We start from the raw sequence: 25,727 nt of genomic DNA on the forward strand, positions 1-25,727 counted from the left end.
GTATGTGTAGCCTCTGGTTGGGTTAGGTTAGGTTAGAAATCGTACCGTGTAGTAATAATTAAATTACGAATGCTGTTTCAGTTGGAATGATATATGAGATAGTAGGCTTATTGAGAATGGAATGGCTAACGCTTTTTAGAATGCTTTAGTAACGTTAGCGGTAACCCGTTCGCTCGTTTTCCTTCCCTGCTTATACATGGTGTTTCCAAATAGTAATTCTGTTTCCTCCACACCAACCCTTTCAAATTTAGTAATCGTAACATTCAGACTACACACACGACAGGAAATTAAAGCGCTTATTAATCTATTAAGACCATGTTTGAAAGCTATCGAATGTCCTCTACATTTATTTGCATTTCCTGATTTTAAATGTCACGAGTTGAGTTTCATTTAAACGATATTGCTTCGATTTACAATAAGGATATAATTTTATGTGACTTACATTAAAAGTAAGACGAGTTTCGATCGAGTCTTATATAGATTGAGAGATAACAAGCCACTTATAAACATCAGCCCTCCGCTATTTTTAGGTTCAATTACTTTTAATTAACAATCAGTCTTATCTACATATTTATAAATATATTATTAGTAGCAGACAATGAATAATGTAAGATTGTTTTTTATTATACCGTTTTCAGCTCTTTGTTTTATTCCAAACTATATAAAAAATATATAGAATTCGTTCGTAAGATCATTTAACATTATTGCCAATTCGTAAGACCTTAACACCTTCCAACGCAAATAGTGCCACACGCAACAGCCAGTTTTAAAGCCTTACATCCTATTCTCGTCTCTACTCCTACTCCTCCCCGTACAGGACATTAATATCCGTATAGATAACCTCAGGTCAAAGTTAATCTCGGTCACCCGTCCCCACCCGCTACCGTGGCCACGCCCAGCGGATCGCGACTGCTGCGCCTGCGCCGCTCTCTCACCCAATCGCGCAGCGAAACTGAATTAAAGTGATCTACTTGTGTATATTGCACTTCTAAGTTTACTTAAACGTGTGGTGTTGTATTCCTAATTCTTATATAAAATTTATAACAGTAATAATATCTCACAAAATATATTTATTAATACGTTTCAACCATTTCGTCGTCCCCGTAAAACTTAAACCTTCCACATTTTCAATATAAAATTAGTATTTATAGCTTTAGTCTCAGCATTATTGCTTTCTATATCAGTGATATCAATTCCACAATCAACTTTATGTCCTAGGACAATCTCGTAAGGTTAGGAAATGAGTTTTAAACCCTTGTCTTTTGTTATAACGTCAATTACTTGGTTCGTGAGGTCTCTTATCGGTTGTCTACGAGTTTTATCGCTAAGATTTACAGGTAGTGGGAAGTCCGGCACGAAGGACCAATATTATTATATATTTTATATTTCGTACGACAATAGCTAAAAAACAGATCGCAGGTGTAGGTATAGGAGGTTTTTATGTATATATATTAATTAAAGTTTGTGTTAAGATATACTTCTTTTATATTAATATGAGAGTTTTAAATTCCAATTAAAAAAAAACAACTATAGTTTAATAAAGACTGTTTATGAAATCTACATACAAAGTCTTGAAATAAAAGACTGGTATTTTATTTGTGCTGGCTAAAATTGTTACAAGCTGCGCAGGCGCACAGGCGGCGTGATGAAGTGTGGTCAAAGCTACAGCTACCGGGCGTAAGGTTTTATTGCCTACTTTTTATCTCAGAATATATGATGTACAATAATCTTTACTTATTTATAAATGTGAAATTAAGAGTACCTACTTAAATAAAAACATATAATTTTATATATATAACCCCTACTTCATTTTCATATATAATTGGTTAATCATAATAGGCAATCTAATTAGTTATTCAAATGATTACAATACACGGGTACGAATACTTTTAATTACTGTGTGATTTCAAAAAAACGTAATTAACATTTATATATTTGCATTATTTTAAAAACGAAGACATTTTAATAACGAGGTTTTATATTATATTTACGTAATAAATTACGGAAAAATACTTATGGCAAACACATCTTCCAAATGTTTAGTTTGTTATTGTAGAAAAAGGGAAGAATTCAAACTAGCTTTACACATGGCTACATTCAGTGCGCTAAGTGAAAAATACTGCACCGAAATGAACAGGCATTAAACAGTTAGATACCCCAAGTTGGTGACGCATTGGTCATATGAGGAATGATTAATATTTCTTACAGTACCAATGTGTATGGGCAATTTTGACTAGTTACCATCAGGTGACCCAGACACCTATATAAATGACATAAAATAATAATAATAAACATTGTTAAAACTTGATAGGTTTCATGTGTACTAAGTTGCAGAAATTGTAACTATTTCTATGTTCAAGATATTCGTATCACCTCTTGCGTTCCCGTATTTATTCTCAAATAAAGTTTTGTTCACCTGGATTAGGTTCGCCATAAGCTCAAGTTGGTAACATCAATTCAATAATTTCTACTCGTGATGGAATCAGTATATATAAAGAAATAAAAAACCTTTCGTTAAAACACATCGTCGATAAAGCTAAGGTTGAAAAATTGTTCAGAAATTTAGATTTGGCACCTTTCTAAGAACAGAGCCAGCGTGTTTGAAAATACTTCGTAAAATTGCAATAAACAGTTTGCTTACTAGAAATTTAATTAATAATCGTCCGAAGTTTCTAGAAAGATGGACTTGTGTAAAAAAAATTAAGCATTTCAACGCGACATAGTAGTCTCTAGAGACAGTTAGTTTACTAGAACATTCCTTTATAAACCATTAATCTCATCTCATGTTTTATCAATAGATATAGTCATGGCACTTGACTCTTTTGGAGCTGGTCTAAGCAGGAAACTTCATAAGTGATCTCGCACAAATGAGTGCATCGCTTTACCATTACGGGATGTAACTGTCTATCCATATGTGATGTCAAACCTAATGAAGACAGGATGAACGGGACGCTGTGAGAAAAACTGGGATATGTTCACGAAAACCGTTCGCTTCCTCTTAACGGTGCTTCTTTAAGTTTTTTGTCGATTTTTTTAGTGTTAGCGACGTTCGACGTTATTACCAATGAATAACATTATCTTCATTTAATTAGCTGAGAAAATTTATCTGGTTCATTATAATTTCTCGGTCTAGAAATATGAAATTTGGAACATATGTTTATTTTATAAATCGAATCAAATGTGTTTAATCGATTTATTAACTTTACGATAGAGCGATTTTCAATCGCCGATATTTAAACACTATAACGTAAACATCCGCTAAGAAAGATTTTTTTAAACTAAAGTGGGGGTGGGTGGTTAGATAAATATATTACATACATCTCTATCAAAAACATTAGTTTTATGTAACAATAATAATTTTTTGAAAATAAGGTAATATGACCCATGTCCGCAGTACCGGGTTAAAATGTCAACATAGTATCATACATGGTATGATTCCTGAGCGATGAAGCATAAAGATAAAGGGTCACATATGCCTGCGTATGCGCTGATGAGCGCACTACGCGCATCAGATAACCAATGACATGTCTCCTTCGTTTCTAGGAACAATTCGATAACACGTGACAGTTGACGAAATGCTAATTCAATCCTTTAATTGTTAATTTTATGTATTTATATACCTTTATATATGTATATATTGTGTCAATGTACCGTTTTGTATTACATAATAAATGTAATTCGATTGATTTACATTTGTTGTAGTACAGACATAACATACAAAGGTATGTAGTCGTATTTGATTAATATTCATTCATACCTTAACCGATTAAGTTATTCCAGGTCCAATTTCTAAGGTTTTATTGATAATGTGTTAATTAAAATTATTTTGGAAATACAACATTTTGTCACACAACACTCACGATCATTTTTAATTAAAATACAATTTTTTAAATTAATACATATATGTATTTACTGACATATGTATGTAATTCAATATCTAATACATTATACATAATCAAAATTAAAATTGTATGTTTCTGAAAACAAATAAAATATTAAAATTGTATGTTTATTTTAAACTCAGACTATGAAGGATCAATTTGCAAAAATACTTTATAAACGATATAGCCTTTTCAGGCCATTTAACGGCACCGTAACGTTTCTTGCGAGTGACAGAAGCAGACAGAATTGCTAATAAAATGTATATCAATAGAGGCTTGCATCGCAACAATAAACAAACTGAATCGTTGTTTTCCAATACAGCACCTAATTTGTCTTTTAAAGTTCACGACCGTTACAGAATATCGAATAACCGAACAGTTACACGCGAGGTATTTATTTATTGCAAACTCGCCTCGCCTCGCCCTCAGCGACACGGGATCTTCTGTCGCTTCAAATAAAATATCACCTTACAAACCTTCTTCCAACTAACAACGCTTCGTCTTTGATTAAACGAACTGCTTTATCATCGGACCGTTCCAGTTCTCCTTCTACCTTAATAAGATCATTGATAGCTCCCATTATAATTTATAGTGCACAGTTTAATGAAGATTTAGCTTCTAGACAAGCGTACCATGCTCGAACAAAGGCGTGTTTTAGCTTATTATTTTCAAAGATAATGGACGCCGGTAGCCAGCAATGTCATCTTCTTGTTTCATTACGGTATTGTTACAATCCAATTAAGAGATCGTTATCTAACCGTTTCGTGTCTCTTAATGTACATTAAACATTGTATTTATTCGTATTCAATTGACGTTCCAATATTTTTCTAGTGCAATTTCCTAATCAACTTTATGCAATAGTGGAATTAAAATAATTACGAATCAACAAACTGACACAGCGAAGATTTTCGCAGTATTTAAGCATGATTTTCAATTTAATTATCACAAGTTTGTTTACGTTGAATAACTATAAAAACATTGAATATATTACAAGTAATATTATTGTTGTCTATTTATGAATCCTATGTTCGTCGTCTGCAATTTCGAACCCACTTTGAACTATAACACTGGTTTAATGGTGGCACGTCCTAGTTCTATATTATTGAACAGGTCGCAGATATAATTCAATACAAATTGAGGTTATCTGATTGACAGTATTCTGTATGTGCTATTTGAGTGATGCGATTGAAACATACAAAGTATAAACCGACAGTACTCGAGTATGTGTGCAATGGAATAATTGATTTGGTTAATTTGAACGTCGTCTTAAAAAGTATAGATTTTATCGGAGCCAAAGATCTGTATCTCGCAAGGGACATGACAAAGGCATCTCTGGATATCTATAATATAATAAAATATAAGAACAGCGCAGCCTGGAGCTGAGGTCAGTGCGTGGGAGAGGCGTCGTGATCCGCCCACGTAACGTATACAGGTTCTGAATGCTATCTATGAAAATGTTTGTTTAAATTTGCTGGAATTCTGCCTTTAAATTCACTTCGATATAAAAATATGTTTTAACAAATTGAACACAAAAAAGTACGACAAAAAAATATTGTGCCATATTTATTGTTTTATATCAATCAATCAATGTAGGTGATTTGTCCATTTAAGCGTAACGGTTATGTTGGGCGAGATAACTAAATAAATATCATAATTATAAAATGTGAAACACGCAAAACACTGTGCCATTTCCTTTCTGAAACTTTGAGGAAGCGTGGATTGCATAGGTCGAGGGAGAAAGTCGAGAATTGTATCTAAGAACCACGACACTTGTTCTTAAATTGTTACCACTGCACAACGGATATAACATAGCAGGTTTCTTCCGTGGGAAGTACATGTACACTTTGGGAGGTAGGCAATAGCCGTCAACTGTCTCGTATAAAAAATAATAATTATAATAATATATAAATTTTATTTTTAATTTTGTACTTATTACACAGCCGAGATGGACCAGTGGTTAGAACGCGTGCATCTTAACCGATGATTTCGGGTTCAAACCCAGGCAGGCACCACTGAATTTTCATGTGCTTAATTTGTGTTTATAATTCATCTCGTGCTCGACGGTTAAGGAAAACATCGCGAGGAAACCTGCATGTGTCTAATTTAAACGAAATTCTGCCACATGTGTATTCCACCAATCCGCATTGGAGCAGCGTGGTGGAATATGCTCCAAACCTTCTCCTCAAAGGGAGAGGAGGCCTTTAGCCCAGCAGTGGGAAATTTACAGGCTGCTAATGTAATGTACTTATTACATAAAACGATAATGATGGAGAACACACAAATGTCACGTATTTTTGGATATGGACATTATTTTATCAGATGTTAAGATTATAATTGTCCATCTATATACTAATATATCTTATGTGACTCATCATACAGGTACGCCATTGTATATCATAATATACTTAATTCTATAAAGAATAAAAGGGTGGGTGGGCCGAGGTTACCTTTGATTTTACAATCTTTATTAAATTATATATTTTATTATAAGACATACAATACAAATGTACTGTAAGTGGTTTTATTTTAAGCATAATAGGCGTACTTTCAATCTCACGTCATCGTTCAAAACTAACCTACAAGATTTGGAAACCGATTAAAAAATAACGTTTACTTATAAAATATTGACATACGTTAATGCGCACGCGTTGAAATGCGTTAATTAAACTTCGGCTTAGTTAGAACTTCAAAATAATATTTTTTTTAACGGCTTGGCTTATATGGAATTAGTTTTTGCTTTTCACCTCTGTAAAGTACAATTATATATTTTTTTAAATGGAATCATATTAGGTATATGAGAACATTCGCATTTTAAAATATAAAAGTTAAATACTACAATATATAACCTATGGCTATTTTTATAAGCGCATTGGAAAACTATACGGAGTATAGTGGTGCGCGAGCGCATGTCACGGTGCCGTGTCGTTACGTATCAGTGTTATTTATTGGCGTCGTCCGGCGCAGGCGCGATAGTGTTGCCTACCAGTGGCGCTGGCTTGTTTATACAATGTATGTTAAATGTATCGTCTGCAGGTAGCTCGGCTAAAACTGTGGCTCCTTTCTTAGAAGGTTTGCATGATAAATTAAATTCCTTAAACCTACCGATTCATTTGCATTATTTGTCCTTAGATATTTTATATTGTTACTATGTTTTGAAGTTAAATTTACGATTAAAATAGAAAGAGTATTTACGGAAATATATATTTTTTAAATATTTTATGACAATAGACGTCAAATTGTTTAACAGATTAAATAGTAATACAAGCATGACATAAACTAATGTCAAAATAATATAAGATTCCTTTAAACTTAGAAATAGAAACACAAAATGTATGCACGGTTTAGGTAAATTTAGTAATAATAAGATATTAATAATACCTACTGTGAATTATAATTATAAATAAAACCTAACGTGATCACATGTTAAGTCGACTAAACTATTATAAGCCTCGAGTCATTGCGTTTTTTTAACAACGATGTGCAGTAAACAGAATTATTTTCTATTTATCATACTAGTTCTTTAGCGCGGTTCTACCCACGTTATACATGAATGCTGGGTTACATCACCCCGTGGATTGTATCTTTTTTTTAAAATTCGAAATGGTTCATTGAACCTAGTTGAAAATAGTTTAAATATAAACTGAAACGCTAATCAAATTTCCTTTGTTACAGCTGTACATCCCGTTACGCCGGCGAGTTCTGTCAGCACCTGAACCCCTGCCACAGCGAATCAAGCCCACGTTGTCAGAACGGAGGATCGTGTCGAGTGCGCCCAGGAGCCGGAGGAGCGCCCCCCTCATTTGCCTGCGACTGCCCGCTCGGTTTTAGCGCGTCCCTATGCGAAATCCGTATCCCCGCGGCTTGTGACTCTGCACCTTGCTTGAATGGAGCGACTTGCAGGCTGACGTCACTGCACACCTACGAATGTGATTGCCCTCCAGGGTATACAGGTGAGTCCAATTATTGTGATGTATTACTATATTACTCTGAGTCCAGATAGTCAATGTAGTTACAATGCGTGAATCTTAACCAATTTATGTTTATCTTTATAATCCATCTCGTTTTTGACGAAGGAAAACATCGTCAGGCAACCTACATATACCAGTTCAAAATCTGCCATACGTGATCCAAAAACTTCTCTAGGGTATAGGAGGCCTTAGCCCAGCATGGAACATTAACAAGGAAGTTAAATCGATAATATTTTAATATTCTTGCTACAACCAAGAACACTATGTGTCATAGATTTATCTCGGTTACAAGTTAACGATACTTTTTACACATGGAAAGAATACGATGGATAACACCCAACATAAGACCAAGACACGGCTGCGTATCATCTTAAAACTTTCGTATATGGCAGAGGATATATACAGATGAATAGACGCTGCATGTAAAAGTATATTCGCTACTAAGCAAAACCGATAAATCTTTTTATGACAGCATAATAGTGTTCTGGTTTGAAATATGACTACGTTTATTGATCTTTAATGCGATAGCTATCCGATGTATTAGATGCTCATTAGATAATTCCTATATACTGTGAATGACTGTTGCATTACAATGCAACAGGTGTGTGTTGATCTCGGACAAGCTATGAATAAATCGCGGAACTAGTAATGAGTTTAATCAAGCTTTGTGTCTTGGAAATATCATATTTATTAACAGCAACAAATCCGCTGTGAAGCGATTTAATATAATGTACATTTGTATCTTAATATACATAATAATATCTCTATCTGATATTGAAGCGTTACACTAATATATTGTTTAAGTAAAAAGTAAACTTGTAATAGGAATTATCGTATTAGAACCGGCGGAAAAAACTCGGTGTATTTGGTAATTTTCATGATTACTTACATTTCTTAATATATGAAATAGACTCGTTGCGATCGTTTTAGTCCCAAGCAATGCATTGTATATAAACTAACTAATTTTATAATTAATTTAATTGTAATTTATTTGAATGTCTTTCTCAATGATTAACTTGATGGTAAATGGTAATACTCGTCTCTACTGACACTAAAAAAATATCAAATAAATAAACAAATTTGGGCTAAGCACGGCATCTAAAATGATATGTGCTTTACACCGAATTTTTAACCATTTAAAACAAAACACATCAAAACCAAATATTTGTTTGCTATTGGAATAACTGGTGAATTCTATGACTCACTAGTCACTAGTCTCTCGGATTACGATCTGAATATCGTTTATAAGAGAGGAAGTTCTGCTGGTGTTACTACAAAGTGTAATTAACCCCTTTTATTATTAAGGTGATTGTATCGTAGTATGTTAGGCGGATATCAATAGATCGACGTCATCATTAGCTCAGAGATCACCTAGACACGCTTATATTGATTCAGGAAAACGAAACGGGAGCGAACGGAATATACGATTACAAAATTGACAGTTAATTTCATAGGAGACAAAACTAGTAACGATAAATTTTGAAAGTTGTCTTAACGATTAGCATTTCCTTTCAATTTAACCTTTTAATAGCTCGCTGACACAAAACCGCGTGCCTCTAAATGCACAACAATAGAGTTCAAAATCGTTGTAGACGTTTGTCGTTCCCAATGCATTCGGTTACACGCAATTATAGCATCGAGTGGAATGATGCCGACGAGTTTTGTTTTTGTGTCTCGTGTAATTAAAAAAAAATCGCCTTTCAATTTTCGTCTCGGTCGTTAAAACGTTAACGATATTATAGGAAACGGGTCACGTGACACCGTTGAAGCTGTAGCCGGTGAGTTTAGTGAAGGAGGATAAGGTTGATTTTATTTTATTGAATTAAATAACTTGCCATTTCTTGGCTGTGTCTGCGATAGTTAGTTAGTCCGGGGAAATTGGAACAATAAAGAAAGAAAAAAACCGATCGAACCGGAAAGAATTCAGTTGCTTTCCGAAGTACGAGTTTGAGAACCCAGGACGTCCGGATCTAAAGCTATACAAGATAGCCGTTCGACCAAAGCGGCAATTCATATGGTATGTTTTTGTTCGTATATGTTCCAACTATAAATAAAATTGTCTGCTTTATATAATGGTATAGATTACATAATAAGGCGTTTAAGGCTCATTGCCTCAATGAGAGACGCATAATCAATGCAAGGAAATATAGTATAAAGCAGTGCGATTCTGTAAGAATTCACTTCGTACCTCACTCTCGAAATGTTGACAACCGACTTACGGTGATACGCCGTTTTGATCAGTGTTCATATAAAATGTACAATTATAATAGTAAATTATAATTGTATATCACACACTGACATTTTACGTCCGTGTTCTGCGGTGAGTTTCGAGTTTTTTCTCACGGAATTACCTATACAAATATATAATTATTGTTATGTCACATTGTTAGGGTACGATCGAGTCGAGTATTTGCGTGAATTGCTACTAATTTGTAATCAACTTCACTAACTATCTACACTCATAAAATTCTAGCGTAACAGGTGTATGTACATACAACTTTTTGTAAGTTTATTTCAATATTATATCTAGAAATTTTCTTATCTACCATTTATTTTAACCGATTACAGCCCCTTTTATTAGTATCACATTTAACCTACTAATGAAATTTAAAAAAAAGCAATAATACATACATATATGTAAATTTTTCTTTGTGGAGACCAAATGTATATAATTAATAATTATTTAAAAATAAAACAAGCTAATTAAATAGAGAACGATTTTCATACAATTTTTTTTTTTTATCCCAATATCCATATGTCCAATGATTGTCACCGTGATGCCGCATCATTACTTGAAAAATATAGAGTTTATTGTATATCGGAGAGAATTGTATAAGTTGCTCACTATACAGCTATATATTATTGATTTTTCTCTCGTCACTGGCTTACTTGTACATCTACAATGTAATAATCTGCTACATTCTGTGAGAAAAATCACACACTATTAATAATAGTACTAATTTAAACAATCAACGCACTCCGCCGAAAATAATAGCGGATATCAAGAGAAAGCACTTCCTCTATCGTAACATTGGTTACAATATTATGTAAACTCGTAAGAAATATATATTTATTTAATTGTACCTAACGAACTGAATATATTTTTAAAAAGGGGGGGGGGGAGGCTTCCTTGTACCGACAATATATTTCAAGTATTAGTAAGTTAGCAATGAAGTGTCATTACTTAAATTATTATTTATGTAAGTACTATGTTCGATTATCAAGGTGCAGTCTAACTATTTGATTCTATAGTAATTTTGATTCTTTCTACAATCTTTCATTCAACTCTACCGTTTAGTGCGTGGATCAAATTTTGCAACTGAATTTTAAGCCAGTTCCACACCATCGATTTAAATAGAATTTCGTACACACGTTTGGCGCTAATCACAAGAAAAATGAAATAAACTAAGTGTTATTTCTTCTCAAAAAAATCAAAATATACTTTATTCAAGTAGGCTTTTACAAGCACTTTTGAATCGTCATTTAACAAACTGTATTAAGTAAAACTACAACCGGCAAGAAAGTCATGGATTATGTAAAAAGACGTTTTCATTTACTGCAATTCGTCGACATTAAATTAACACATTTTAATTTTCCAATGGTTTATATTCTAATAATTCAAATATGAATTTACATTCAAAAACGTATAGTTGGTTAGGTTTGATCAATATTTAAATGTGTATGACAATCGAAAATGTGATCATAGCATCAATTGAGCTTGTTCAACTAATCAAAATAAATTCTTTGTGTCATTTAACACAAGTTTATTAGTCAGCCAGGCATTTCGATTAATTGATGACGATGACGACTATGAACGCATAGGTCTATGGACTAATTGTCGATCTTTATCGATTTGTAACTGTATATCTTTATCAACATTCGTCTCGTATTGCTTCCATTCAGTTGATATTTTTTTTATTTTTGCTTGATATTTATTTGAAGGATTCTAGTACTTAGTTGTAGGGCTTCGTGCGAGATTATCTGGATAGGTACCAACTCATAATTTATTCTATCGCCAAGCAGTATTGTTGTATTACGGTTTGAAAAACTACTGGCACGTAACATCTGACTTACCGAGGTAAGTGGAGCATTGGTTATGTCAGAAATGGTTAAAATTTGACACAGTGTCAATGTCTATGAGCAGTGGTGACCACTTACCATCAGATGGCCAATTTGCTCGTAGAAAACCTGTCAACGTCGAAAAGATAGTGCATGAGTTGTGCCCGAAAATTGAGACACTGCAACGAAAGCCGAGCATATGTTAGTACATCTTTGACATAAATACAACGTAATATAGTAGTTATCAAGGTAGATGGCATATGAATACGTACATATCTTTTAGGATATCATTAAGGACTTAATTACAATCATGACAAATATATATAAAAAAAATAATTACTGCTTGAAATGATAGCCAGAATTCTATACTATAAAATATTTACAGACGCACAGTCAAGGATGGACATTAAAATTTCTAATAATTTCCTAACATAGTTGCTTGATTGAAAACAAAATTATCTAAAAAAAAAAAGGAAATACAGATGCACCGATTAATGTATACCAAATTTATTTCACTAAAAATATCAACGTGACAGATATTTTCGTTAAGTAGCTAAAAAATATAATTTATTCGTTTTTTATTGGTTTTCGTTCCAACGTATTGACCTCAGGCGAAGATCCGTTAGTTAAGTTTAAAGATTATTACCGAAACGAGTTTGATTTCGTGTAACGTTTGTAACATGATAAGTTATATTCGTGATCGTAAAATGTTATACTGTTATTGACATCTACTTATTGAACATTAGAGATGTTTTAATTTTTTTATGATATAGGCTGGCCAGCTGATAAGGTGGTCCCCACCGACCAAAGGCATTAGCGCCATTAGAAATATGAACTTTTTTACATCGACATTGCGCCACACTCTATGGGAATTAAATTATGTCCTTTATGCCTGTAGTTGGTTCACAACTATACTAAATGTTACTGTTTGGCGAAAGAATATTTGATAGGGATGTCACCTAAATAGACGGGCCTGCACAAAGCCCTACAACCTAGTGGTACGCCCTTATTATTTAAATTACTCAAACTTCACAACACTTTACTTTACACTTTAATTTTCGACGTTAGGATTTTAATTATAATAAAAAAAAACTACTTACTATTTATAATATTTATTAGTTAACACTTCTTTCTCGTTTGTGTCCAGTCAAACGGATGGCTGGTTGTCCGACTCTAATTATAAGCTTAATTTCTAGTCAAAATAAAAACCGTATTATTAATCAAAATAAATATTTAAATCTAAACGGAAAGAATCAATTGAAATACTAAAATATTTTAAGGATACAGTTTGTGATTTATTAAAGTATCGTTTATTTCCGCAATGTATTTAAATCTAAATAACTAAAGTCGGTAACACTAGTAAACTGTAACTTCCGTAACGATTATTCAGGATTGCCTTGAGAAGTTATTTAATTTTTTTAATGAATAGGTGTCATGAAAAATACTATCGAATCAGTTCGGTGTTTATTTCATAAACGTGGTAGATTTTCATTCAACACGTGCACTTTTTTAATTTTAATTATATTTTCCTTCACCGCCGAGCACGAGATAAATTATATGGTTAAGAATACAAAAATACAGTACTCTGATTGATTCGCGTGTACTACTAGTAGTTTAGCATTCGACTGTCCTCGTTTTTGTTTTAATTAACGATGTCATGTTAGTTGCCAGTGACTCAACTTCCCTTCAAACTGAAATGCTATATTACAAACTAATCAATCAAATTTTTTACGTGTTAATACGTGTTTGTAAAATTTTCTTTCTGAATATTTGTACACACTTAGAGATAAAGTGATAGTATGATCTATGATTATGAATTTTATTTATTTTAGAAAAATGATTGAAAAAGAAAACATTTATTATTATTATTATTATATCCTGAATTGTGTTACGCGAAAAGCTGCAATAGAAATCTTCAATTACTTTTATTTTAATTTAATTGACTCCTGTATCTAAATACCTAATTATTCCTCAAATCCATATACATTAATACGTTCCGTCATACAGCTATGTCTCGCCTGAGCTATATGTATCATCAATTATTTATTCTCCTAGTCGCTTTTGTAATTTATATATGTACTATTTAAAAGCCTTTATACAGTTGATCGTAAACTTTCCCTGTTCAATACGTTCGTTTATCTTAATGAGCTGTACGTTTTTGATAAATGACCGCTAAGAAATCAAGTCGGGACTATATAATGAAGTCGTATCTTTACGCGCTACAATAACATTCGAACACAATTCACACATCTGTTAATTGGTTTCGAATTTTAAATTATGAGAATATTTTATTTTAATGTCCTTTGTGTGATTTCACTAAAAATAAATCAATTGCATTTTTTTTTAATATGACAAATAAAGTTCGGTGGCTATAGGGTTTATCACGTTTTTTCATTTAAGTTTTTTGACACTACAATAAATAGCAGTAGGTGTTCTGTAAGAGTTCACGTATCTCACTCGTGAAATGACGAGCCGACCTACTGTGAGGCGTTATTTTTATCATATATAAAACAGTCAATTTCGCTTGTCGCTTCCTGACATTACACGATCATGTTCCGACGTGAGTTTCGAGATTGCGCTGAAGCATAACTACTGGACACATATTCTAGAACAAATTAAATCAAAGTTAATGTTATTCTATAAATATATATTATTTATTGAAAAATTAATTGGAAGACGATGGACTAAAGCTTATTTTTCTTTCTTTCTTAACAGGAGAGGAATGTTCACACGAAGACCATTGCGCATCACAACCGTGCAGGAACGGCGGTCGTTGCGTCGCTGATAACACAACGGCTGTCGGTTACTCGTGCGCCTGTCCGCCTGGATTCACCGGTTCAAGATGTACCGATGACGTCTTCGAATGCTCGAGTGGTTCAGGACCTTGCCATCATGGAAGGTGTTTCAACACCCACGGCTCCTACACCTGCGTCTGTGAGCCAGGATACACAGGCAGGGATTGCGACACGGAGTACGTTCCCTGTGAACCTTCGCCGTGTCTTCATGGAGGACGGTGTACGCAGTTGGATCAGTTGAGATACGAGTGTGATTGTCCTACCGGTAAGTGTATTCGATAAGATTATTTGCATTACTTTAATATTAGTTATTTAAAAAAAATAAGATTTTTTTACTATTATTTTCGGATTTGCTCCAAATGGAAAATGGAACGGATTTAAATTACTCTGCAATAGTTTACAAAGGAATGGCTGCGATCATATATCGTAGTTTATTCCTTGATCATCGTTTTCCTGACCGTTATATATATCCGAACTTTGGAAGTCATTATAACGTGATCGTGGCAGATTTGTGGTACTTGCGTATCAGATAAAGTTAAGTTTGCGTTTTTCTCTCATTAATCTCAAGATATGTTAAAGAAATGTATTCCAAAAACGACAATTAATCACGTGCTAACATCACCGTTAAATTATTTATCAAGTTCAAAAGCGAAACGGTGTTGAATGCTCGGACAATTTACCTTACCGAGTCACGTTTCCTAACACAGCCTGGTCTCGGCAGTTCCTTTTAAGATCGCGTTATTTCAGACATTATACCAATTACTTATTGCCTACTTAAAACACTTAACAGCCGTACGAAATTTTAATCAATATTTTATTAATACGGCAATTTATTTGGTGTATGCCTTAAATATATGTTAAGCGCCTCATTGTTTTAACGGCTAGCTTACTCGTATAAGGATACAGATTTCAAGGTCGATTTACGGAACAGGGTAACAGGAAGCCATTTTGGCTTTTCATGTCGAGGAATTTATACCGCAGCCCAGAATTGAGTAGTCAGCAACATTACACTCTCGCATAATGCGTTGGGACTTTTTGGTCCTGTGCCGAGGACCTCATTGCTGTCGCTTTCGACCGAGAGAGTGCCTTACCTTCCTACTAGTTTGCACTAATTCTTGTGCACTATAGCACAATTATAAGTATATAATTTTATCTATTTATGTATCTTTTGCATTAGTCTTAAAGATTGGCTGCTTATGGTCAAAATTCGTTCAGACGAGCTTTTGGAAATTTAGCTTCTATAAGTCTTTTGAAACTCTTGAAAATAAAACGAATAAAACTCCGTAAAACCCTGCGTTATGAATTATCTTGAAAATAAAATTAATAAACCGTTCGTGAGACACCGAGCAGATGTGCTCACACTTGTAGTAAAAAGGTCGTCTGACGAATTATATTAAATAATTGGAGAGAGTATACGTAATTGGGACGATAATAATCTGGAATATATAATAATAAATAATATATATATATATATATATATATTTATATATTACGAGGAAGTATGCTCTAGTTTGTATAAGTATATATAATTGTACTGAATTGGCTTGATAATAAACGTCCTTATTGATTTGTGATAAGCAAAATCGTGAAGAAATAACTACTTAATGCTTTATTAATAAGTGGAAAATAACTCGGCGGCGTCGTTTTGATGCAAAATAATCAGCCTCAACGCACATATTGAAAGGTCATAAAAATAAAAGTGCTCTACACAACTTTACTTAAATGATTATTATCATACCCCGTTATCTAGACGGTTTTAAATAGATCATAAGACAACCTATTGATTTTACTTGATAAAATATGTTAAAGCCATAATTTCTGCACCTGTCACTGTTCTGCCTCTGACCTTTGACGTTGCTGTTTAGTCTTGTTTCGATGCTATCGGTACCATTAGTGTTGTATGGGATGCTTGTAGTAAAACATGCTGCTTTATGTGGTTCTGTCTCACCTATGATAATGATAGCTCATTATTTTATATTTTATCTTATTTTCAAGACCTACAAGAAGATAGTTGTATTAATTTACCCGTCTGGGTAGGTACGACCCACTCATCAGATATTCTACCTCTAAACAGCAGTACTCAGTATTGTTGTGTTCCGGTTTGAAGGGTGAGTGAGCCAGTGTAACTACAGGCACAACGGACGTAACATCTTAGTGCCCAAGGTGGGTGGCGTATTGGTGATGTAAGGAATGGTTAATATTTCTTACAACGCCATTGTCTATGGGCGGTGGTGACCACTAACCATCAGGTGGCTCATTTGCTCGTCCGCCTAACGATATCATAAAAAAAAAAATTAAAAATGTTTTGAGGGGTAACTGCTAGAGCCAGATTGTTCCGATTGAAGTTCTATTTATGTCAGATTTAAAGCAGCAGGTTTAATCCTGTCTCTGAATTGTTATCCCCACTCTTAACAAAAGATTAATGTTTTATTTAATTGAGGAATAGAAATACATATTGACAAATACCTGAAAAAAGTTTATATAAGTGTTTACGTAATTTTTAATTACTCGATTCTGATAGTGTTGTTGCTTTTACTACAGATTGTTAAAAATTAGTGAACGGTGTGTTGGTCAATGGTCAGTACGTAACGTATTATGCGTTTTTTTCTTCTATTTAAACATTTCAATGTGATTTTTTTGTTTTTAAAAATATATTTTGCAATTTTTTATTTTCTCATAAATTTTGAAGGCTGTTTATTCGAACATGTATTTTTATATTTTGACTTTCGACTTGAAATGAGCAATGAGACAATCAGCCAATATTCAACAAATACATTTATTTTTTTAAGCCAATATAACTTTTATAACTACGTACAAAACAAACGGTATATATTTACTTTTGTCCGAGGAAATTTAACTCTTAGTTTCTCCCACATATTTTATCTGTGAACTATTTCGCAAGAGTGCAATCAAAGACTATAGCAATGTAGTTTCAGATACCGAAACATTATGTAAATCATTTGGTCAATTTATTTCACAGATTAGCGTAACGATAGAGAAAGCGGGTGTAGAACGAAAAGCTGTATTTAAAGCGCTTTCAGCACTGTGTGCTAAATCCTTGACGGCTTGAATCCTTTTATTTATTATTATAATTTGTTATCAAATGTACTCAGTCGAGCCGAGATGGCCCAGTGGTTAGAACGCGTGCATCTTAACCGATGATTTCTTATTCAAACCCAGGCAGGCACCACTGAATTTTCATGTGCTTAATTTGTGTTTATAATTCAATTTCAACGAAATTCTGCCACATGTGTATTCCACCAACCCGCATTGGAGCAGCGTGGTGGAATATGCTCCATACCTTCTCCTCAACGGGAGAGGAGGCCTTAGCCCAGCAGTGGGAAATTTACAGGCTGATTATGTATGTTATGTATGTAGTAGGTATGTGACTTAAGCATATGTTTCAGAGTCGATTATTATTACTAAGTAATTTACATGACTTTGCTAAACAAAAATAAGCTAAAACCTTTTTTTAATGTAACATTCGCTATGCCGACCTTTAAATGCATTTTAAACTTTACGACGTAAATTTTAAAATTATTTCATAAAATAATATCTTTAAACCTGACCTGAACTATTAAATTTTGAATTCAGTGTGAATTAATAAATTAAAATTTCAAAATGTATCGCGTTCAATGTTTCGTAGATCTGATCTTTTTCGTAGACTCACTTACGAAGGTCCGCCTCTCGTCGTTTATTTTATAGTTTTTACTATTATTAACAAAACAAATATAATCTAATTTATATGACTTGCTGTCTTAACTCTAAGTCACACTAAGATCTTGTAAGCACTCTCACATACTCGCCGATCAAAATATTTAAAGCGAAGGTACGCTTTTGTGAGTGTCTAGATCTGTATGTTTTGATAAAAAAAAATATTTACAATTAAAACCAATAATAAAATTTAATAATTAACACCTTCAGTGTTCACTGATGCAAATACACAGTATGACGAAAAAAGGCAATTATAATACATAAACAATGATGAATCATTTTAAAACAATATACCATATTTATAACGCATGCATTGCGTGTCTGGCTACTCTGTGGACTGCCCGAGGCGACCACGACTCCGCTAGTTTGAAAGCACAATATAAAATATCAACATCTTATAAATAGTATTTATGTATCGGTCAACCAAAGAACACGGTGCTAATCATGTTCAGAAGAATATAGCGCCGAGGGGTAATAAATATGTCGGAAAATATAACATCCATAGATACATAACTATCAATGAATGTGCTCGTTTTGTTTATATGAATAGTAAATATACGGTTTAATATTTATAGTGTATTGAAACTTGAATATCGAAAGACTCAGTGGTTCGGACATCGTGTCGATTGCCGCTTCGAATCAGGCGAGCAACGCTGAATTTTAAGGTGTTTATGATTCGTATGTTGAAGGAAAATATCGTGACTGCACGTGTCTGATATAATTTCTTTCGTATGCCTCTATACAAACATTGTAGCAGCGTATAAGAAAAAGCGCCAAGAAAATCTTCTTAAGAGAGACAATTTGTGTAATTCATTTTGAAATTAATACTTTGACAAGTTGTCCTGTCAAAGAGGTCCTAATATAATATTTAAAAAATGGTTTTGTATGTATACAAAACGAATAAAATTGCAATTTTTATTTATAGTAATGATATATATAATACGTTCGACTAACTGTCTGTCTGTTGCTCAAAATTTTCACCGAATCACTAAACCGAATTTAAAGAAATTTGTTAAGAAGAAAGTTTGAAAAATAATATATATAAAAAAAATCTAGTTGCAAGTTACACTTGTAAAGTCGGGGTCAGAACGCTACCAGTTTTGTAATGTAAATAGGTAACATGTTTGTCTGCTGCCTTATAACCGTAAAGCGTTCACTCAAGATTGATTTAATCATTCCATTTCACTTCCCACAGTCAAAGTAACACATGTTCCACTGGAAGTGACGTCGTTCGTTGACGGGCAACTCGCACCGCAGCACACTAAATGTGTCCAACTGGTTGTTACAATGTTTATCTTCAACTTAAAACGGTACTTAAAATTTAATTATGGTTCTTGAAATGATGTTGAGTCATTAATGAATGAAATGTTGCTAAGTCTTGTTTAAATATTATATTTTTTTTATCGCGAAACAAATTACAGTTAGAATGGAAATTATGTTGATGCATTGCAAAGCTTTTCCTTGAGAATAAAGTATAGCTCTACGAGCCTACATCTGCTATTGTTAGAATAGTGATGTTAATTATTCAACCCCCAAACAACAATCTCCTGGATTGTTGTGTTCTGGTTTGAATGGTGCGTAAGCCAGTGTAATTAACAGGCAGCTGTGACATAACATATATATGCTGGCGTGGGCCAATTGATAATGTTAGAAATGAGGAAGATTTTCACATTGCCAGTGGATTCAGAGTAAGGACTTCTTGAACTCGTCTCCCTCCAAAAATAAATTGAGTTAAGTACTGAATTTAGTTTAGACATCGTATACGAGTTAGGAGAATGACAACAACCACCCCCCCATTAAATATTGCCTTTCGAATTGCAATTTTTATATATGTAGTTTACACTATATTTATGTTTTAATGACTTTTCGTAACTAAAACTAATGAAGTCGAGATGCGCGAGCGCTGGTCTATATAAAATTCTGACGTAAGCAGCTTCGCAGGCGCGAGACACTTTCTCGCGAATTTCTTTATTCGAATATTGTCCTTAATACAATGCACGAAAGAACATAATGGCATATACGTTTTTGACATTGCAAATATTACAAAACTATAACAATTTTCGTAGATTACACGTCTAATGAATCTAATGAGCCGTTTCGTTACCTCTGTACTTAGAATTGCGAAATCAACTTTTTTGTTCATTATTTCCATTATTAAATATCCTGTATTATGTAATATATTTATATAAATGAACGTTGATATTTCTGTTCGAGCTTAATAGACCTTAATACTGTTACAATATATATTATGTAAATCAGTCATTATGCTGCTCCTTATAGGGCTCCAAGAAGCGCGAAAGCTCCCGATTCTTAATCGCATTCATTCGGGTTCCTCCACCTATTTCAGACCATACATATGTGGAAACCGATATCACCCTGGAAGCCTGTATCCAGTAGTATATTAATATATATATACATTTTGCTGCTACTCGCCGCTTCATGGTATTGCTTCACATTACATGCCGTTCAACGATTCGCTTATGACAGTTGATAATACATAAGCCAGGATAACGTCGACCAGGTTTTCCTAGTGAAAATATAATTAATTAAAAATATACTTTAAGTTTAAACACATTGAGAGAGGCCAGTGGATTAAACGCAGATGTTATATGAATAACAATTAATTCGGACCAGGGCTGTCACGTATAATTGATTTTTATATATTTTTTAAACGTATTTGGATAATAATCCTACATTGTTGTGCCATAAACTTATTATATAAACTATAAGTAATTCTAGGGATTATTACTTTAACTACTATACAATAGTGGGTTTCTAACTAGCCAATGCCGTAGTTGATAGATAATATATAAATTGCAATCATATTATATATGAATATTAAGCCCGTGGGAGTGTGAGTTAAATGAGACCTAGTTTCGATCAATAAAAATGTTCTAAGACACCTTAAAGTAATGTAACTTTCAATAGTTTCCGCTTATTTTTTAACGAGCAATTAGAGCGAGTTTGACGAGTTGTCAGCCCTAGATATTGACTTAAAATAGTTTTCATAGCTTCCGTGTAGTAATTATATCACCATATGTATGGGAAAGAAGAACGAACACACTCTCAAACCATCTTATGTTAATGGTATTGTCCAAACTTAAAGTTTATTCACCATAAATAATGTACACTATCGAATATTCATTCGATAAACACGTAATACATTTACGGGAATTTCGTTTCTATGTTTATGTTTATTAGGTTGACAATAGCGTGGTTTTTTTGTATGATAATGTAAATTAAATGTTAATTAGATTTTATTGCATATTCGATCGAACTCGCGGGTTAAAGTAAACACTGTTTATGTAATTTCAGTCGATTTGTTGTTTTTATGTCCATAACATTGAGATGTCTCACAAGAATTGCTACAACTTATTTTAATGTATATGTTTGGTGAATACGTTCCACTTATACTATATAGAATGGAAAAAATGTCACTTTATCGCAATTGAAACGTAAACGTTAAAATTCGATAATTAGATGTAATAACTATAGCAATCCATACTTAAGGCAGAAGCCAGAAAAACTGACAAAAACTATTCAAAAGGTGAACTATTCCGTACATTTCGAATCATTTCTTTTTGTTATGAGAACTAGACTCAAAAAAGATTGACAGACTATATTGAGAAGATTGCGGGAACACGCGAAGAACATAAATGATGGAAGCAGCTCAAAGAGGACACGCTAATCACTAAACCCGGGATTCCGATATGCTAGATTAAGATATAAAATATTAAAAATAAATCTTTTTGTTTTTAGTACCAATAATAGACTTAAATAAATAAATGTCAAGTAATTGTATAAGTAATATTAAAAAAAACTGGCAACACTCTGTACACGTATGTGTTGCACGATGCAAAATATGTAAATAAAAAAAATGGTTGGTATAAAAATCAATGAATACATAAATTTATGAGTCTGGCTTGTTTACTAACGGTTGCAGGTCGAACGATCCTTCTCACTACAAATATTTGTACAGTCGGGGTAAGAAAAGGTTCGTCACCTTAAGGACTATTTTCGTGTGCTCAGTATGCGCGATAATCTGCTTTACCGATTGAGTATGACATATTGCGTCGCAATGTACACTATTTTGAACCTAGTTATCGTACTATGTTAGTTTAATTTTATGTGCAGTTTTCTGTTTAATGCTTTAGTTTCAAAAGGTACTAAGAGTTTACGACTTGATAAAGGAATTAATTTGAAAACTGACGAAGGTTTTCTTACCCTGACTGTACAAGCAAAACGGGTGTTTGTCATGTTCTGGGTCTTGTATTTGTATTTTTTCCCCTCTCCACACTCTAACACACGGCTGTTGAACGATGAACATTTATAATGATTTTTTCAAAGCATAAAGATTGATATATATGTTAATAAATGTTAAGATATATTAAATTGACAAAGGTCAAACACAGTGAAGTAATTTGCAGAATACGAATCAATTCCGGCATCAGATATACAAAAATACGTTAATCTTTCAATTAATAAGTTAATTTATTAAAACGATTTGAATATCTAAAGTTTAACAGCTAAAATAAGTCGTGAATGATTTTTTTAAAATACGATTTTATGGTTTTTAAATGTCAAATACTTAATTTGAATGTAGGAATTAATTAATTAATATGTTTTATAATATTAAAAGTTTGGTTGCTGTTAAATTTTAGATGAATTGTCGTTTTCTTATAAAAACAATGAAACTTGGAACTTTGTTAATTGCTGTATCAGCACAAGTTGACCAATAATACAATGATAAACATAAATAAAGACATAATAAAATAAATCACTTAACGTTAACTGAATGAATATTAGAAAAAAATATAAATATTCAAAACATTTTTTTTCCCGCGTCTGTAGGCAAATAATATACGACCTAAAACCATAATAAACATGACTTTATTTTTTTTCAATAAACATGTAAAATTCAGAAACAATTACCAACTGAAACACATGCACATGACACATTGAAAGTTTCGTACATGTTTACGTTACGTTTTTTCCCCCCTAAAGATTTAAATGTTTTCTCATAAGCGCACATGTGCGTGGGAACGATCGGACTAATGAAGGTAATGAGCTGCCGAGTTGCTAATCGCATGTGTACGGTCCGTTGTGTTGATGGATTTCAACACGCCTTTTCTTGTGCAACCATCGTTCATTTATCTTCTAGAATTTTCTATCAATATTTCCATGTCAAGCCATCCGTCTTACCTGAGGCCTGGATAAGATAAACAACTAGTGATCAAGACATTCAGTGGATAGAATTACATTATAACACATACAGATCTAAACGCTGACGAAGGCGCGCCCTTCCTCGCTAAATTATCGCAGTGTATGGGTGACGCTCGTCCTTATAAAATGTCTTAGTGAGCGTGAGATGACTGTGTGCGATTAAAGATAGCAATTAAAATACAAATTAGATTATATTACTTAATGAACACAAGTGAATACCTATACCAGGGTGATACCAAAAGAGCATTACTAAGTTTTCAATTAGTGCCTCATTAATTGGTTCAGTGCTTATAAATAATTCCATCAAAACATCGCGAGGAAACCTGCACGTGTCGTATAAGTAATCACCACTTGTATATTGAAAGCCTGGTTTACATAAATAATTAGTTAACGTGGTTCATAACCGAAGGACGCGTCAAAATCCAATAAGCTTAACTAAGTTTTCAATGCATATAATTTATCTCGTGCTCGCAAACAATGAGAAACGTCGCGGAAACTCGAATGGGTCTAATAAATGCTGCCTCTTGCATATCCACAAACCCTTTCCCCAGCACATGGGCCATTTACGAGCTTTTATCGAACCGATTGGGTCAGAATTATCTTCTTAATAAAAGTTAATGTTTGTAATCTGATATGATTACTACCGTGAATGAGTCACGTTGCCAAAGTTGAAAGACCTACAAGGTCATAATTCAGCCGAGACACCAGTATGTCCAATAAAAATACTATTCTGAGAAACTGACATTGAAGGCAGGTGATGATGCTTATATGGTCACAAGGTTTATACCAAACAGTCAGTCAGGTCGATAATACGGGGAGCCTATGAACCTTGTGTATCTTGCGTTCAACGTAACATCGATTTTATATATTAAGTTGATCAATCTAGGAATCCATTGCACGAGGTCGGTTGATGATTTATAATCGTTTAAGCAAACTATTTTATAACATATTTTATACATGTATGTGTAAAAAAGTATCACTATTGTAATTTCCTTGTGTTTCCCAGGTTACCGAGGCCAGAACTGCGAGATCGACATCGACGACTGTCCTGGTCATCTCTGCCAGAATGGAGCGACGTGCATCGACGGCCTGAACTCTTATACGTGCGAGTGTCCCCCGACATTCACCGGTACCTTGTGCGAGGCGGATGTTGACGAATGTGCATTGAGGTAAGATAGATTATGCAGTATTTTGAGCTCACAACCTAAAACCTAAAACCTGCCTTCGTAATGCTAACTCTATCTTAGGCTGATCTGAATTGCGTGCTATCATTACATAGTATAAAACAAAGTCGCTTACCGCTGTCTGTCTGTCCCTGTGTATGCTTAGATTTTTAAAATTACACAACGGATTTTTATGCGGTTTTTCCTAATAGATAAATAGATTCAAGAGGAAGGTTTATATGTATAAAACATGCACAATATAGTAGAGAAACAGTAAACGTTATATATAAAGACATACCGTTGTATATTTTGTATCAGCATTGCACCCGTGCGAAGCCGGGGCGGGTCGCTAGTCTGTAATATATTATTAATACTGTATCACAAATCTACAAGAATGCGACTGAAGCAGCGTGGTAAAGTGTCCAATCGCGTCCTTAAACGAAAAGTGACTTTTACTCAGTTGTGGGACATTTAGTGGATTTTACTCTAAGAGATTTTTTTATAGAATAATATATATTTTTAAATATCTAATTTAACGCATAAAGTCTTTAAACTTTCTTTTAATTTAACAAATAACTTATACAAGCTATCGTCCACAAAATAGCGTACCAAGTCACACCTGCCAATGCCAAATGTTATTCAACAAACCCTTATCACGATGTCTTAAGGATCAATTTCGAACGTCTTTTTGACGATACTGCGAAACGAAATTCTATTTAAGGTAACAATAGCCGTTACAATAATAATTGGAAGTTATTACGAAGCTATGAAGTAGAATTTCCATTCTTACTGCAGTGCGATAAGATCTTTTTTCGTCTAACGCTAAAATTTTATTCGGTACCTTTGTATGTATGCCGAAAAATTGTTCACAGGCACAAATAATATGACAATTCAATTGTCTTATTAATTGTACAAAAACATTTG

At 33.4% G+C, this 25,727-nt stretch overlaps 1 protein-coding gene across 1 annotated transcript in view; it reads left to right on the plus strand.

Annotated features, from left to right (window-relative positions):
- Positions 1–25,727, plus strand: part of LOC113404413 (neurogenic locus Notch protein) — a 114,987-nt gene that overhangs the window by 61,153 nt on the left and 28,107 nt on the right. Inside the window, exons 3-5 of the mRNA XM_026645294.2 lie at positions 7,554–7,831; positions 14,624–14,968; positions 24,647–24,809. Of these exons, the coding sequence (XP_026501079.1) occupies positions 7,554–7,831; positions 14,624–14,968; positions 24,647–24,809 (786 nt within the window). The remainder of the gene's footprint in view (positions 1–7,553; positions 7,832–14,623; positions 14,969–24,646; positions 24,810–25,727) is intronic.

Source organism: Vanessa tameamea, chromosome 5, assembly GCF_037043105.1.
Source record: "Vanessa tameamea isolate UH-Manoa-2023 chromosome 5, ilVanTame1 primary haplotype, whole genome shotgun sequence".
Taxonomy (NCBI): Eukaryota; Metazoa; Arthropoda; class Insecta; order Lepidoptera; family Nymphalidae; genus Vanessa; species Vanessa tameamea.